The following is a 16,192-nucleotide window of genomic DNA, read 5'->3' on the forward strand; positions in this document are numbered from 1 at the left end:
TTAAAAGTTTTATATAAAAATAAAATACTTTTAATTTAATATTTATTATTTGTAAATAAATAATTATTTTTCAAATGGTTAGTTAATTTGTGATAAACCCAGTCGGAAGTAGTTTCTTGGTATTTTGAGTAGCTTCAAAATCTACTGGTCAAAACACACAAAAACGCCCAAAGATTTTTTGCTTCCCTCCAATTCAATCCACTTAATCTCAAACCTCAGACCCCATTCGTCTTCTCTTATCCCTAAATCCTTCTTCCAGTTCTAATATATTCAAAAAGTTAAAATCCTAGCTTTTACTTTTACTTCCGTCAAGAGACTTTATTAATGGAGCTCACTTGTTTGCATAACAAATTCAATTTTCCTTCTTTACCTCACCTTTCACGTCCATTCTTCAAGAACCCTAACCCCAGAGTCTTCCCTCGAAAAATAAACATTCTTTTTCTAGCTTCGGCTTCGGATACTGCTGTGGCTAGTTCAATAAAGGAACTTGGCAGCAAGAAAGATGATGAATTTGGGGACTTGAAATCTTGGATGCACAGAAATGGCTTGCCCCGTTGTAAAGTTGTGCTCAATGAGAGCACTTCACACGATGAGAAGCATATGCCTGTACATTATGTCGTTGCCAGCGACGATCTTCCGGTAATTAAAATAGCTTTTTTTTTTTTTTGGTTTTTTTTCCTTTGTTTTTATTAATGGGGTTTTGTAAAATTCGCGTTCCCTGTTCTGGGTTTTGTAGGCAGGTGACGTGGCGTTTTCGGTGCCCAATTCATTGGTTGTTACGCTTGAGAGAGTGCTGGGAAACGAGACTGTTGGTAAGGTGCACTATATAAATTGTTGAACATTTTATAAAGCACTGAATGTTCTTTTCAATATTGGAAACTTGGTTCATATATAGACATTGTTTTGTTTTTCTTTTCTCTCAACTTGTAAAGCTGATTATGGCCCTGGATGATAGTCAAGACCGTTGTTACAACAGTTTCCATGTAAATTTCTCAAAACAAGAAATTATAAAGTAGGATTTAATTGTTTTGCGAGCTTACGTGTCTTTGCAGTACTTGTGGAACATCTATGCATTTATGTTTATATTTAACTGTAGATTTAAATTGAGTGGAAAAGGGAGAACACAAACTGCTGCAAATTTCTTTTCTTTTTTCAACTTGATTTGGTTTTGTAATTATGTTTACTTGCCTACAGCTGAACTTTTGACAACGAACAAGTTGTCCGAATTGGCATGCTTAGCTTTATATTTAATGTATGAGAAGAAGCAAGGAAAGAAATCATTCTGGTATCCCTATATTAGAGAGCTCGATCGCCAACGAGGAAGGGGCCAGCTGGCTGTGGAATCTCCCCTTCTATGGTCAGAGGAAGAATTGGCTTACCTAACTGGTAGCCCCACTAAGGTACCAAGGATGACACAAATTTCTGTTATCCGCTTTCCCTTTTCTATACCCGATTTACTGTTTCATGACTGTGTTCTATATTGTGCATAAGTTAGGCCGAAGTTCTTGAAAGGGCTGAAGGAATAAAAAGAGAGTATGATGAGCTTGATACTGTCTGGTTTATGGCTGGGTCTCTCTTTCAGGTATTGTATTTCATCCTTTTTTCGTTTTTCATTTCTGAATCTTAGAGCTCAGAGCGTGATCGTAAATGTTTTCTTATTTCTTTGCATTGCAGCAATATCCATATGATATACCTACTGAGGCTTTTCCATTTGAGATTTTCAAACAAGCTTTTGTTGCTGTTCAGTCTTGTGTGGTGCATTTACAGGTAATTTTCTCTCTAGCTGGTTATAAACTTTTCCAATTTTCCCTAATTTTCGAGAAATATGTTTTCAACCCTTGTGGATATGACTGACTTATTCTCTGGCAGTAGTCTTTATGGTTTGCGTTTTGTAAAATTTTAAAAACTTGATTGGCTAAACCTTCTTGATAGCTTTACGTATACCGAAACCCTCTTTTTTTTCTCCTTTCTTGAAAATTTTGAAACAATATGTTTGAATGATAAACTGAAAACTTGTTTTTTCTCAGAAAGTACCTTTGGCTCAGAGATTTGCATTGGTTCCTCTTGGACCCCCATTGCTAGCTTACAGAAGCAATTGCAAGGCAATGTTAAGTGCTGTTAATGGTGCTGTTGAACTAGTGGTTGATCGCGCATGTAAGGCTGGGGAACCCATTGTTGTCTGGTATAAATATAAACATATAATGTCTTATTATTTGTCCATAACATTGATTTCTCTCTGTCATGCTTTAGCATCAAAGCAATGAAATTTTATCGCTCAGAACAAAAGTTGACATTGGTGAATTTGTTGTCTATTCAGGTGTGGACCACAGCCAAATTCAAAACTGCTCATCAACTACGGATTTGTTGATGATGATAATTCTTATGATCGCCTGGTTGTTGAGGTAAAATCTGGATTTTCTAACTTGTATATGCAATTTCATAGTTTCCTTTGTCAACCATGCTAATATGCTTAATGAATGAAAAGATATTTATGCTTCTGTGCTTGAATGTCTAATATATGTTGAAAAATTGATTTATTGAAGTGATGGGATATGGTATTGATGAGATTGAGATTTTGTGTTTTTTTTTCATTCAACCATGTTGATATTTTTATTTACTGTATGTTCAGGCAGCTTTGAATACCGAAGATCCTCAATATCAGGACAAGAGACTGGTTGTTCAAAGAAACGGCAAACTATCAGTTCAAGTTTTTCATGTATTAACTCAAACCTCGTATTAATTGGATTATATTTGTAGGATGTTATCCTTTTGATCTTACTTTGTGCCTGCTGCAGGTTTATGCAGGGAAGGAAAAAGAAGCTGTTTTTGATATGCTTCCATATTTGCGATTGGGCTATGTTTCAGATCCTTCTGAGATGCAATCTGTTCTTTCTTCTCAAGGTCCAGTGTGCCCAGTTAGTTTGTTTATTGCAAACTGCTATTTATTTGCATACTTTATTAACTGCATCACTAAATCGTAATTGAATCTAAGATTTATGTCCTACTCAAATTGAAATCCAGCTAATTCTGTTAGATGACTGAACAAACGTGATTGAGAAAGATCATTACTTGTAGAAAAAAAGGTTTTCAGCAGTGGCCCTTTCTTCCTTTGAAAAATTGTTTCTACTTGCACCTTTTATTGACCAATTAAAATCCAGATATTAGTTTAGAACCAGTGAAATTCCTTTTTCCTCCACTAAAATTCTGGTGACATACTTTTCATAATAGGTGAGTCCCTGTATGGAACGAGCAGTGCGAGACCAGCTTGCTGATTACTTCAATAGACGTCTGGCTGGCTACCTTACTACACTGAACGAAGATGAGTCATTGGTAATTTTTGTTGTTGTCTTGATCAAGTTGACGTTTAGATCTGAAGTAATGGAATGTTAGTTTTGATTAACATGTTTTTTTGTTATGTTAGTTGTCAGATCCTAACTTGAATCCCAGGAGACGAGTTGCCACTGAGCTAGTTAGGTTGGAGAAGAAAATTCTCCATGCTTGTCTGCAAGCAACAACTGAACTGATAGATGAGTTACCTGATCACACTGTGTCTCCATGCCCTGCACCTTATGCCCCGTTGTTGAAATGAAAGGTATCTCCACTCACCCTCTGTACTTCTAATTCATTTTCTTGTTAATTTGGAATGAACTTTCTTCAGAATTACTTGTCTCAATTGTAACATAGCAAAACAGTGTATATTCTGGCAGCCTATATTGCTCAGATGAAATCTTAAAAAGGACATTCCAAATACATGGAAGTCTTGAAAAGAATTCGATTATACCATATTAGACATTTACATGTGTCCAACACTTGCACTCGAGTCCGAGTAACATGGTCACCAGCCAACTAAAAATTGAATCTACTAGCACCCTTTGGCCTTTGTCATCTGTCCCTGTATAACCAATCGCATTTCATGATTCTTCCAGCCTTTATAAATCAAAAAATAATGTTCAAAAAATGGGGGTGCTTGAGAAGCTCTAGACTCTTTTACAATGTACTAAAAAAAATGTATAGAAGCATCTTAATCCTAGAGCAACAAGGACAATCTATTAACAATGGCAAGTGTCCAAATACTTATGCAGGGACATTTTGACATTGGGTACTACATCAGGTGGTTTAAGAATTGGCACCTCAAACAGAACATGGGAAGTTTGTTGCTGGATCCAATAGGGTTTTAGAAGAGAGTATCATGGTTTTTCTTTTCCGAGCTATCGGATGCCATGGTGTGCCTTTAGTGAATGGTTCTTCGACATAAATATTAACTTCAAGAGTGTCTTCTAGCTGTAGTCTTGCAGAGAAGAGAAAGAGTCCAAGAATCTTCACCTAACGGTTGCATAGAATAATTCCGGCCACGAATGTTGGCCAGTTCTTGTAACTGTAGATTTAGATGACCCTTTTTTTTAATCAGATTTCTTTCACTTGTTGAATTTACCCTCACTTCTAACTCAATTTGTATTAGAGCTGACTCTAACTTGGCAATTTGTATACTCGTGTTATGTTTATGTTTATTTTTTTTCAAAAAAAAACATTGTATCTTGTTTTAATTCATATAATTTGCAGTCTTAAATTTGACACTTCTCTATCTCTCCCACATTTCTTCAGTTTCTGGGATCAATGTGCTGAAACCTTCTAACAGTAAAACAAGCATGAAGTTTCTTACTGATGCCTTTTTCAGCTTACAATATTCAATAATAGATCGACTGGAAACAAACATTTAGTTGAAAAAAAGTCAGTTTAATTATAACCTTATGTTTAGTTCAGTTGATTCATAGAGACTCCAAGCTTGTTTATATTATAACCAATGACTTGAATACCCAATAAAATGAGTTAATAGATAGGCTGGTTTATACCTTTTCTCATACAAAGGTTTATATGCTTATATGCAATCTAAAATGAGCTTTTCTTTGTCTAAAACTTCAGATTTCATCATATCAACTACTTAGAAACATAAAAGTTTATTTTCCACATACAAGTTTATTTTATTATATAATTGTTATATATGAAACAGACAGCAAGATGCAGATATTGCTGATCTTTCTTCTTTTGTAAGTTGTTGCCTATATGGATTCAGATTGTTGGTCTTGAGATCATTTCAGGACCCAATTCTTCCTGTCAGAGACAACCATATCAAGCCATTGAGGCCATGGCTGGATTTACAGTAGTCTGGTTCAGGTTCAGGTTCGGCCTCTGCCTGCTAACTGTGGTTTTCATAGTCAGGCCCGAACCTCCAAAACAGAAATACTGTCTCTTTAACCCCTTTTTGTTTGATCCTTGCTTCTCAATTGTACTTGGTTTTTCATCATCAGTACTTGGAATGTAGCAAGATGGTCCACCAATATCCTCAGTGAAAATTCCCTTTTGTTTATCCAATGAGCTCGGAGAAGAAAGGGATGACCTCGAGAACGAACTCGATCGAGATCTTCCCTGAATCGTTAACTGCGGCATGTCTTGCATAACACCTTTCATAATCCCTGATGCAAGTTTTTTCTTTGCAATTGGACTGGATTGATTACTCCTCACGGATAGTGTTCTCTTGTTGTTAGGAAGTGATGATGAAGGCTTTGAAAATCTTTGTCTAAGTGGGATTGGAGTTTCTTCAGAGCAACCTTCAATTGATTTCTTCAATCTTTTCGGTTTTTTTCCTTTCATATGAGGCCAACGGAGAACACTTTTCAATCTCTGTGCTGCCTTATTCTTCGAACTCGGTTTTATATCGACTGATGATTTCCTGTTTTCATCACCAGAATCATAATCAATTGAGTATGAACGACTTCTTCCTCCGCTACTGGGATCATTAGCATCATAAGCATCCTGTGTAGTCTCAACACCGGTATGCAAGAAGATTTCGGTGTCCGATATTTGGAAAGAAGTTCCGGGACTGCTTCCATGCTGCATCTTTAAGTGTGAAGCAATGGCTCTTCTCGCAGTGTGGTCCTTACAACCAAACATTCCCCCGGCTGAAATCAAGTGTCGGATAAGCATATCCGATGAAGCGGAACGCGGCCTTTGTCGAAGTAGATCAAGTGGAGTCATTCCATTCGCATCACTGGTGTTCACGTTAATTGATGGTGCAGACATAAGGAGTTGAACCAGGTCACTGTGGACATTCCCAATGATAGCCAAGTGAAGTGCAGTCCTTCCATCATTGTTTTTAGCATTAACAATGTCTTCCATGTTGAACTTCTTTTCGTGTACCAGTCGCTTCATAAGATTGATCTGTAGGTCAACTCTTCTAAAAGTTGGGGTCTGAAAACCAGACACCGCTAAATGGAGAAATGTTTCCCCGGCGTTGTTTCTTACGGAGATCAATGAGGGAGACACACGAATCAAAGCCTCAACAACGGCTGCTTGGCCCCTATAAGCCGCAATATGCAGCGCGGTGTTGCCTTGATCATCTACGGAGTCGATGATATCGAAAGATGAAACGAGGTTTTCAACCACCTATAAAATGAAACAATGCTTGCATTACTCAAGGTAATGAAACTTAACCACTAACATAAACATAGAATACTTGAGCCTAACCTCGACTTGGCCTCGGCCAGCGGCAGCATGTAATACGGTCGAACCATGCTTATCTCTATAAGCCAATATATCTTTGTAGTAGCCATGAAGAAGCTCCATTAAAATCTTTAAATTTCCCCCTCTAGCAGCAGCATGAACAGCTTTGTTTGTGATCTCCCACTTATAAACAGAAGGTATTTCCCTGATGTGCTCTTTGAACCCTTCTGCATTTGCTGTCATAAACCTCGGTGACACTGCAAAGTCATATATAAGCGTGAAAACCTGAGAGTTTTTGCCCCTGGCAGCAGCATAAAGAATATCAGTAACACCATACTCTCCTTCTCCGAAAACAAGTAGAGGATTCCTTTGAAGAAGTTCTTGAATGAAACCCAAGTCTCCGGCTGAGGCAGCCGTGTACATAAGCCATCCACCGTAGCCACACCTGATAAGGGAATTCTTTGTTTTCTTCGATTCACATTCGATAAAAAGCTTCCTAGCAACCTCAGAACGACACTTAGCAACATCATCGAACTGTTCTTCATCATCCCATACAGTCTCAAGCCGGCGGATCCTCCTCAAAGAGGTCAGCTTGATGAGATGATTCCCATCGATCCGTAGAAGCTCTCTGACCAAGTCGTAATGGCCATTAGCTGCTGCCCAATCAATGGGAGAAGCATACCACCATTGGTCTCCAGTGCTTTCCCAGCGAAGAGGGAAGTATGTAGGAAGCATTATGAAGATTAACAAAGCAAAGGCCCTACTGGACTCAATGCAACAAAGCAAGAGCTCAAATAGGGAAAAAGGCTTAACTAACCACTGTAAGAAACTAAAGCTTCATTAATGAAAATATTCAAGCAGTTGAACTACCAGCATAAAAAACCATTGAAACACCCTGAAAAGGAAATGAAGTAGATCAAGAAAGCATGTGCAGTGAATAAATGCTTTCTTTCTAGTCTTGATAGCCAAGAGTTTGAGAGTTAATGATAAACAACATCAACTATAAGATGGTATATGAAAGGGAATAGCCAATGATCAGTCTCACAAAAAGGTGAAGAACATGAAAGGATGGTATGTTCCTCAATTGGAATAATAAACTGTTCCAAGATCATATCGGTTAATCTTCAAATATTATGAAGTAGGTAAATTCTGCTTACTTTAATCTAAGATTTAGTTAATTACCATTTGTGTAATGGTCCATCAAGTTTATTGATTAATTTGGTAGTTAATGTAGTTAATCTTCTAACACACATTTGGCCTAATGTTGATTCAAGTCAACAGGGCAACCCCTACCACTACCACTATGTAAGTGCTTTCTTCTCCTCCTATGATATTGACAGTTGAGGAACTTAATTTTAAATTTCTAACCTGAACTCTTGAGAAACTTGGAAGTATTGAAGAATGATATTATTGTAATTATATTATTGTAATTATATTTGTATATATTTTCCCAGATCTGCTAACAGAAGAAGTTCAGGTTTTGAAGGTTTGGTTTATGAGAAACCTTGTCGAGTTTGAAAATTTTACATCATAAAGAGTGAAAGGCTTCAAAAATGTCACCTTCTGCTGTAAAGTTTGGATTCCAAGACCTTTGTTTTAAGTTTAGACTTTAAAGAAGTTAACATGCAAGATCAAATTCAAGATTGAAACTAGAATAATCTGTTACTTCAAAGATAAAAATTAAGACATGGTGAGGTGGAACCATATCCAACTACTCAAAAATACTTGGATTTCACAGCTTCGAAAGCAAAGAATGCCATGTGAAAAGCAGCTTTTTAACAATATATATATAGTTTTAATGGCTACTAATACATTGAAAAAGGCTGAAAATAGAGGAGTGGGGTTCCCTGCTTTATCAACAATAATGCATGTGATATGTCAAATCCCTTGCTGTGCTTTTGTATCATTTTCATGCTTCCCACCATTGTTGTTTTGTTCTTAAATTATCTTCTTACAGGTCTCTTTCTTACCTTCAATGGCCATTATTATGAAACTCATCTTCACATTGCCAGAAAACACACCAATTGGTCTCTCAAATCTCCTTTGGGATTTTAAAAACTTATTGGATGTCTCATTGCATACATAAAGTAAAGGAAGTTGCGGATTCTGACTTCCACTTAAAGTTACAATGGCAAATATTAGAGACTTGGGACCCAACTGACTGATGCAATGAACCTTTCAATTGCACATGGAAAGTAGCCGTACATGATAAATGTGTTGATTTGAGTAGAGGAGACAGAGAGGAATGCAACAACAACCAATTGATTCCTTGAAATGTGGGGTATATTTAACGTAGAGAGTAGATTTTATGTGATTTGATCTGTAACTCTTTATCTCATAATTTCCAATCTTTTGTTTTTAGCTCAATGTAATGTAAATAGAAAGGGTACCACTAGCAGCTATGCAACAATCCTCTACAGACGTGTGTGTTCTTTTTTTAATGATGAGGATTATCGGACTGCGACCGATATTTAATTAGATTATCTAACGTTATAGAACTAGTGGTATCATCCCTTATCCAGACGCACTTTTTCATTGCTATTCTCATATGATCTTTAGAACTGCTCCGTCCTTGATTATATATTGGTCCCGACCAACTACTATTGCTGACTTGACTTCTTCGGCTGACAGAATTGATGGTTTTGGAGCAGCGTTGGCTGCCCCTTGAGAGCCCTTCTTGGGTTTGCGTGCCCGGTCGGCAGCCTACATTTGTTGCACTTGCTTGGCCCTATCCTAACTGCCTCCTCTAGTCCTTGCCAATAATCACACTTCTCGACGATTTCATCCGATCTGATTTTTATGCATCTCTGCAAAATTTATGTCAAAAATTGTATAATGGAAAGAAAAAAGTTAAAATAAGATTTTTTTTTTTTTTGGGGGGTGGGGGGGGAGGAGTTCAAAAAATAAGAAATGGTTTTGTTTCTAGATTTGGAATAAAATTAAATGGAGATCAATTGATTTTTATTGGACTGGACCAAAATTGGGCTTGTTTAGGCTCATGAATTTTGAACCGAAATATGAAGTTGCTCAGTCTCAATGGCTCATGTAGTCATATCCAATAATGGAATGGACCCAATGTCAAAAAGTAGGAGTGAATATGGCTGAGTCCCTTCATCACCACGACTCCAATAATCTAGAGGATAGTCGTAGCATATATGATAATAGAGCACAGATCTTTTGATTCCAACTTTATCTAATATTCTTTCGAAAATTAACATATAATGATATAATTTTATCTGATAATATATATATAGAAAATTAAAATTTATTTCTACCAAAAATTTTCATAATTGATTAAACCCCCCCAAAAAATATCAATTGCTGCCATGGATACGCTGTCAGGTCAATTTCCTCTCAAAACATTTTACTATCCATTATTATTATTCATACAAATTAAAACGTTAAGAATGACAAGCAGAATTCATGATTTTACTGTACACGTGTAATCGTTGTTATAGGTGATATTTATCATCTTGGTCAGCTGCATCTTTACAGTTTTCATTAAAAGTTGATTCAGCACCTTTTCTCTCACCATCTCTTGGCACAAACGTCACCAGCCTCAAATCACTTGCCTTTAAAAGTTGAGAACTTACGCTAACAATCAAAATAAAAATCCAATTTAAACAAAATAAAAACTGTTTCAAAAGATGCATACGGGTTCACTGATTTATGTCCCGTGCAATTCTATTATTTCCAAGAAAATCTCTTCAGTTTCCCAAAAGCTTCAAGAAAGAGGCTAAAAATACATGATGTAATGACTGTTACACCAAAATCACTCAGTTAACAGAAGCCATGTGTCTGATCAAGTCAATCACTCGGGTACTACAATTAAAAAAAGAAAGAAAGCCATTAGACAAGCAGCAAAGGAGAAGCCATAAACGAGTTTGATATTTAAAAGTATTATCGAGCTATAAAAATAAGGATATGTATAGTTTATACCTGTAACCCCACTCGTTATCATACCAAGCAACAAGCTTCACAAATTTGTCGCTCAAAGCAATTCCAGCCTTGGCATCGAAAATGCTAGACCTGTTAAAACAAAACAGAACCATATAATCTTAGTCCTGGTTGCAGTTCCTGGGTTATTAGATACGTAAAACTCCCACGTCCGAGAAAAAGTATCAACATTACAAAAGGCAAAAGGGATGTAGCTTCGCACCTGGAATCTCCAACAAAGTCTGTTGAGACCAAATCTTCATCCACGTAACCAAGAATTCCCTTCAAGTTGGTTTCAGATTCTTTCCTACACAAACAAAAGACGTACAAGAACTTGTGTTATATAATTTGTCTAATAATGAAAATACCGTAAGGGCAACTTAAGGCGTGAACCCTAAAGGTTGAAATGCCATTATCATTATAAGTTAAAAACATTCTAATCCTTACTTGATGGCAGCCTTAATATCTTCATAACTAGCAGCCTTTTCAAGTCTCACTGTTAAGTCAACTACAGAGACATCAACAGTGGGAACACGGAAAGCCATTCCAGTGAGCTTGCCATTCAATGCTGGCAAAACTTTGCCAACAGCCTATACAATTACAAGATAACACCGCAATCAACCATCACAATTCAATTCCAGCAACTAATCATATAATAGATACCTAATGCTGATAATCACTCATTCATTCAAAGGTAAAATACAGGTACTAGCATGTGAAAATCTAACAACCAAAATATACCTTGGCAGCTCCAGTGCTGCTGGGAATGATATTGAAGGAGGCAGCTCTACCACCTCTCCAATCCTTCATTGATGGACCATCAACGGTCTTTTGGGTTGCTAAATTAAAAAGACTAGTTTAATTCAACAATACACAAGTTTGCAACAAGAAGCACTAAAACATCGTAAGTACTTGCCAGTAATCGAATGGACAGTGGTCATAAGACCCTCAACAATGCCAAACTTGTCGTGGATGACCTGTCACCATGTTTACAGAACAAGTAACACATTGACGATAAAAGTTTACCCAATGCTTCTAAAGAATAAGAGAAATCATTATTACCTTAGCCAATGGAGCAAGGCAATTGGTAGTGCAACTAGCATTGGAGACAATGTTGAGGTCAGACTTGTATTCCTTCTCATTGACACCCACAACAAACATGGGGGCATCCTTACTGGGAGCAGAAATGACCACCTTCTTTGCACCACCCTAAAAAACATTTTGGATAAGAATACCAAACATGAAAATATGAAGAAAAGAATCAGTTCAAAACACAGAACTTTAATTGGGCCGGATAAACAATAGACATGTTAGTTCCAGTAAATTTTCTCATATAGCCAAGCCATCAAATAAACATATTATCAAGGTATTATCACGAACCTTCAAGTGAGCAGCAGCTTTGTCCTTGTCAGTGAAAACACCGGTAGACTCAACAACATAATCAGCTCCGGTTTCACCCCATGGGATTTCCTCAGGGTTTCTAACATCAATTGTAAACAAATCAATAAAATAGTTTATATGTGACAAAAATCACAACGATATTTAAGTAAATTACAAAATCTCTGTTAAAAAGAACACATAATACCACCTGATGCCAAAAACAGTGACAGGCCTTTCGCCAAAGAGCAAGGTCTTTGAGTCCTTCACCTTAAGTTCATGGTGATTCCATTGACCGTGAACACTGTCGTACTTAAACATGTAGGTCTGTAAAATACGATCACCAAATTGAATCGATAAGCAAACTATTAAGTTAAACTTCAAACAATAAACAATATGTTCTCTGGCTTTAAAATTTAAAACAAGTATAATAGTTAACAGATCATCTATAAATAATCTGTAATAAATTGAATTTAAATTATTTCCAGTTAAAACATATTATGTCTGTTAGGTAAGCGAGAAAATGTAAGATTCAAATCAAGAAAATTAAAGTCGATCATCACTTCTCCAGATCAGCTCTTCATCTACTAAAAGAAATTCAACACGAGATTTAATCCAAAGGACCGATCAACTAACATGCAAGCAAGCAAATACAAAGGAAAGTACAAATGTGCGTAAACGAACCATGTAATCAGTGGTGATGAAAGGATCGTTAACAGCAACGAGCTCAATATCATTGCTTTGGAGAGCAACTCTCGCAACCAAACGTCCAATCCTTCCGAATCCTTCACGAAACACCAAAAAAGAAATCAGATCACAATTTTGTGAAAGGAAATGAAATCAAAATAAAATCCAAAAAAGAATAAAAAATAAATACCATTGATTCCGATCTTGATCTTTGCCATGACGGAGAAACGAAATCAAACCTTAATGAAGACGATAAAAGGAGTAGAGAGATCGGAGAGTGAAGCGCTAAGTGAGTGATAACTGTAGGATACGAAGAGAAGGGTAGTTTATTTATGAGAGGACTTTAACCTAAATGAAGGAACAACTGATAGACGGAAATTTTTAGTGGAAAGTAGCGACCACAAAAATTAGTAACCGTCGATTGATTCGTTGGAAATGGTAAAAAACTGAAAATAATAGGTAAAAAGACCCCTTCAGTCCCTCTCAATTTTGAAATTGAGTAAATTGGCCCCTTCTCAAAAAAATCGGATCAATTTAATCCCTTTTAATTTTAAAAGTGAGTAACTAAGGACAATTAATTATGGTATTAATGTCTTTCATCAATTGTACATAATTTTTGAATGGTATAACAACAAATTCAACCTTTAATCTTTACATGTTTTGTCAATTTGGTCTTGATTCTAAAAAGTTCAACAAATGTAACCTAAACATTTACATATTTACACAAATCTTGCAAGCTAAATTTGTTAAATTGGGACCACATTAACAGAATCTCTAAACTTTGACAGAAAACATTAACGTTGAGCCTAATTGTCCTTAATTGCTCACTTTCAAAATTGAAAGGTATTAAATTGCTCCAAATTTTTTAGATGGACCAATGTGCAAAATATTAAAATTAAGAGGGATTGGAGAGGTCTTTTTACCAAAATATTATTAGTGCAGGATCACATTTGGAAGTTTATAAATATAAGGGTAAACTACATTTAAGGTAACTAAACTATTAGTAAGTTGGTGTTTTGATTACTCGAGTTTAAAAAGTTATAAAATTGTCACTAAACTATTTGAAAGTTTACATTTAAGTTGATGGCTCGTTGTTTTATGGACTTATATGTTTGCACCGCATATATCAATTAAAAGCTCTCATTCTTTTTCTCTTTCACAATTTTTTTTAACAAAATAGTTTTGAAGGTCATGAATCTATCAACCAAAATCTAAAATCTCTAACGCTAATTGTCAAATCAAATTAGATCTAAAGTATGTTATTCAACTTGTCGACGAGAACTGATCATCATATCCATCGTTGAATCGTCACTTGAAACTTACTAGCCAGACTCGTTATCCTTACAATCATGCCAAAATATTTGCACAGCTAAGTATTTATTACTTTCAGCATTTAGATTGTATAAATTTAATCGCTGAATTAATTAATTATTTTAATACTTATATTGATTTATTTTATTTGAAATTATTAGTATAAATGTAATTTAATAGTAAAAGAAATCTTCAAAATCGCCCTGAGTTTTTTACATATTATTCTATTGAGGGGAGTTGGGTCTCGAACCCTCAACAGAAGGTATTATCTCCCTCGGAAGATTTTGGCTCCTGAACTTTGCGGAGAGCCCAATCGAATTTACGGAGTTTAGGAAACATCTCGGTTGATATATATATACAATCTACAAGCTCACGGGAGAAGTCTCAATATTGTTAGAGATATTAATTAAGCATTTCTCGATGGTTTAGGTGTCAGAAAATCGTTTTAGCGGCCAAAGATAAATAATAAATTATTGAGAGGTTAAAATATATTTTTACCATTATACTAATATATAATTTCATAAAAAATTAAGGACTTAAATGACAAATCTACCAATTTTTAGGACCAAAGCCTCTGTCTGCTTCTTTTGCCTTCGTCCTTGTATGGAACCTTTTGGTTAACCTTTTTGATTTTTCTTTTTTAATCAAATATTCATTTCACTCCATGAGAGAAAAATGAATAATAGATAGAGGAGGACAATATCATAAACACAATCACACAAACTCAATAGAGCATTTGAGGTCCTTAATTCCATACAAGACAGAATCCCAAAAGACAAGTAAAACCTGAAACTCTGTGAAGGAGAAAACAAGCCTCCATTACTAGAAATTAGGCATCCTTGCCGATAAGTGGGAACAAGGAGAGACTGGAGCATGTACTTATGACCCTCTCAATTGACAGCACTCTCAAGCATCAAAGAAGCATAACCTTAAATAGTGAATCTCTATGCAAATCCTTGTCGTGGTGGCAACAAAAACATCTTTGACTCAAATCAAATTATTTTTCTGAGGATTAGAGAAATCGAGTCACCATGAGACTTTAATTCTATAGCTATCAACAAGTGAAGCCAAAGCACTGTCCAACACGTGAACCCCAAAAAACTTTATTATTCCAAAAGATCATCCTCATTTGAGTTGAAAAATGGTCGATGGCCGACACCATAAACGATAACAGGAGTGGCGAAGATGGGTGGCAACCTACTGTTCAATGAAGCTTTGGAATGCTCTAAATCTCATGCTCAGATCCTGTTGTTCGGGATATTTGGATGGAGATCCGAATGGTCAATATTCTTGGTCGGATAAGAGGGACATGTGGCAAGTTTCTCAAGGTGGTCAAACGACAAGTGACATTGAATCTAATAAGGCTAGTAAAACACTTTTGAAACAAAACATGGAGGAAAGTGATATGATAATAGTTTAAACAGAGGGGAGGGGAGGATAGGAGTGCAAACAACACCTTTCAAGATGGCGCCAATGACCGACGACAACAACAAAAACAAAATAAAAGGTGGTGGATAAGGTTTTTTTTTTTTTTAGTGAAAGGTATTGGAGCTTTGATTAAGAATAATATTTACTTTTATTATTCATATATTGTCAAAGTAAATCATTAACGTTTTTGCCTTTTATCAATTTTGTTTATTATTTTTTTTTCTGGTTAAAAATATACTCAATCTTATAAAAGAGTTAAATTTGATCACTAACTTCTTATAAAAATTAAATTTTAAATACATTATTAAAATTATGTATTTTTATATTTTTATCATTATAATATTTTGAAATATATTTTATATATTTTTGAATTTTTAAAATTATAATCAATAGAATATTTTAACACAATCTTTTTATAATGTTATGTATTTATATATATATATATATATATATATATATAATCTTAACACAATCTTTTTATTTGGGTAAATTGAATAGATAGTCACCCAATTATAAACAATTTTCACATTAGGCACTTAAAATAAAAAATTTGTAATTTAAGTATTTACAAGACATAGTTCAACCATTTTTGGCACTCTTGTTAAAATTACAAATGACAAGCTAACGTTACAATTAAAAAATAGTATAATAACAAATTTAACCTTAAATTTTTACATATTATATCAATTTAGCGACAACTTTAAAAACTAACCTCAAAATTTATAAATGTTCTTAATTTGATCCTAATTCTAAAAATTCAAAAATATATAAATATTTTAAAAAATTATAATAAATTTAAAATATATAAAATGAAAATTATTGTTGACAATAAATCATAATATATAAAATTTCAGAAGACATAAAATTAAATATTTTAAAAATATAATAAATTTAAAATAAATATTAAATTAATAAAATTATATTACTATTAAATAAAAAATGCCCACCCCATCCC

At 35.0% G+C, this 16,192-nt stretch overlaps 3 protein-coding genes across 6 annotated transcripts; 1 reads left to right on the forward strand and 2 right to left on the reverse strand.

The window, feature by feature from the left end:
- Positions 1-78: 78 nt before the first annotated feature.
- LOC108471072 (uncharacterized) lies at positions 79-9,015 on the forward strand. Of its 4 annotated transcripts, none has more exons than XR_001869453.2 (12): positions 79-639; positions 737-812; positions 1,195-1,400; positions 1,496-1,582; positions 1,675-1,767; positions 2,028-2,182; positions 2,318-2,402; positions 2,630-2,716; positions 2,796-2,901; positions 3,229-3,330; positions 3,422-3,592; positions 4,083-4,574. XR_001869453.2 is itself a non-coding variant. In XM_017772648.2 (12 exons), the coding sequence occupies exons 1-11, from the start codon at positions 325-327 to the stop codon at positions 3,587-3,589; spliced, it is 1,494 nt and encodes a 497-aa protein (XP_017628137.1). In that variant the 5' UTR covers positions 79-324; the 3' UTR covers positions 3,590-3,592; positions 4,083-4,574. The 4 variants fall into 4 exon arrangements, 1 of the variants encoding a protein (XP_017628137.1); XM_017772648.2 differs by having other exon boundaries at positions 2,796-2,915; XR_008274535.1 differs by lacking the exon at positions 4,083-4,574 and adding an exon at positions 8,456-9,015 and having other exon boundaries at positions 2,796-3,330.
- On the reverse strand, positions 4,899-7,632 carry LOC108471025 (uncharacterized). The gene is made up of 2 exons (XM_017772587.2): positions 6,523-7,632; positions 4,899-6,441 (listed from the first exon to the last, which is right to left on the reverse strand). The coding sequence occupies exons 1-2, from the start codon at positions 7,231-7,233 to the stop codon at positions 5,128-5,130; spliced, it is 2,025 nt and encodes a 674-aa protein (XP_017628076.1). The 5' UTR covers positions 7,234-7,632; the 3' UTR covers positions 4,899-5,127.
- A 1,121-nt stretch (positions 9,016-10,136) lies between the features above and the next one.
- LOC108474213 (glyceraldehyde-3-phosphate dehydrogenase 2, cytosolic-like) lies at positions 10,137-12,901 on the reverse strand. Its single transcript, XM_017776146.2, has 11 exons — positions 12,689-12,901; positions 12,496-12,596; positions 12,023-12,138; positions 11,815-11,914; positions 11,497-11,643; positions 11,351-11,411; positions 11,176-11,273; positions 10,882-11,024; positions 10,658-10,741; positions 10,438-10,527; positions 10,137-10,320 (listed from the first exon to the last, which is right to left on the reverse strand). The coding sequence occupies exons 1-11, from the start codon at positions 12,714-12,716 to the stop codon at positions 10,275-10,277; spliced, it is 1,014 nt and encodes a 337-aa protein (XP_017631635.1). The 5' UTR covers positions 12,717-12,901; the 3' UTR covers positions 10,137-10,274.
- Positions 12,902-16,192: the final 3,291 nt, after the last annotated feature.

Source organism: Gossypium arboreum, chromosome 11 (genome assembly GCF_025698485.1).
Source record: "Gossypium arboreum isolate Shixiya-1 chromosome 11, ASM2569848v2, whole genome shotgun sequence".
NCBI lineage: Eukaryota > Viridiplantae > Streptophyta > Magnoliopsida > Malvales > Malvaceae > Gossypium > Gossypium arboreum.

Coding starts and splice junctions, on each gene's coding strand:
- LOC108474213 (XM_017776146.2), bottom strand. CDS start 12,716: ATGGCAAAGATCAAGATCGGAATCAATG. Junction 10,742..10,881: donor GATATTAAGGCTGCCATCAA/GTAAGGATTAGA, acceptor TTGTTTGTGTAG/GAAAGAATCTGAAACCAACT. Junction 10,321..10,437: donor GATAACGAGTGGGGTTACAG/GTATAAACTATA, acceptor TTTTAATTGTAG/TACCCGAGTGATTGACTTGA.
- LOC108471025 (XM_017772587.2), bottom strand. CDS start 7,233: ATGCTTCCTACATACTTCCCTCTTCGCTGGGAAAGCACTGGAGACCAA. Junction 6,442..6,522: donor CTGGCCGAGGCCAAGTCGAG/GTTAGGCTCAAG, acceptor TTCATTTTATAG/GTGGTTGAAAACCTCGTTTC.
- LOC108471072 (XM_017772648.2), top strand. CDS start 325: ATGGAGCTCACTTGTTTGCATAACAAATTCAATTTTCCTTCTTTACCT. Junction 2,916..3,228: donor CTCAAGGTCCAGTGTGCCCA/GTTAGTTTGTTT, acceptor TTTTCATAATAG/GTGAGTCCCTGTATGGAACG. Junction 3,331..3,421: donor TGAACGAAGATGAGTCATTG/GTAATTTTTGTT, acceptor TTGTTATGTTAG/TTGTCAGATCCTAACTTGAA.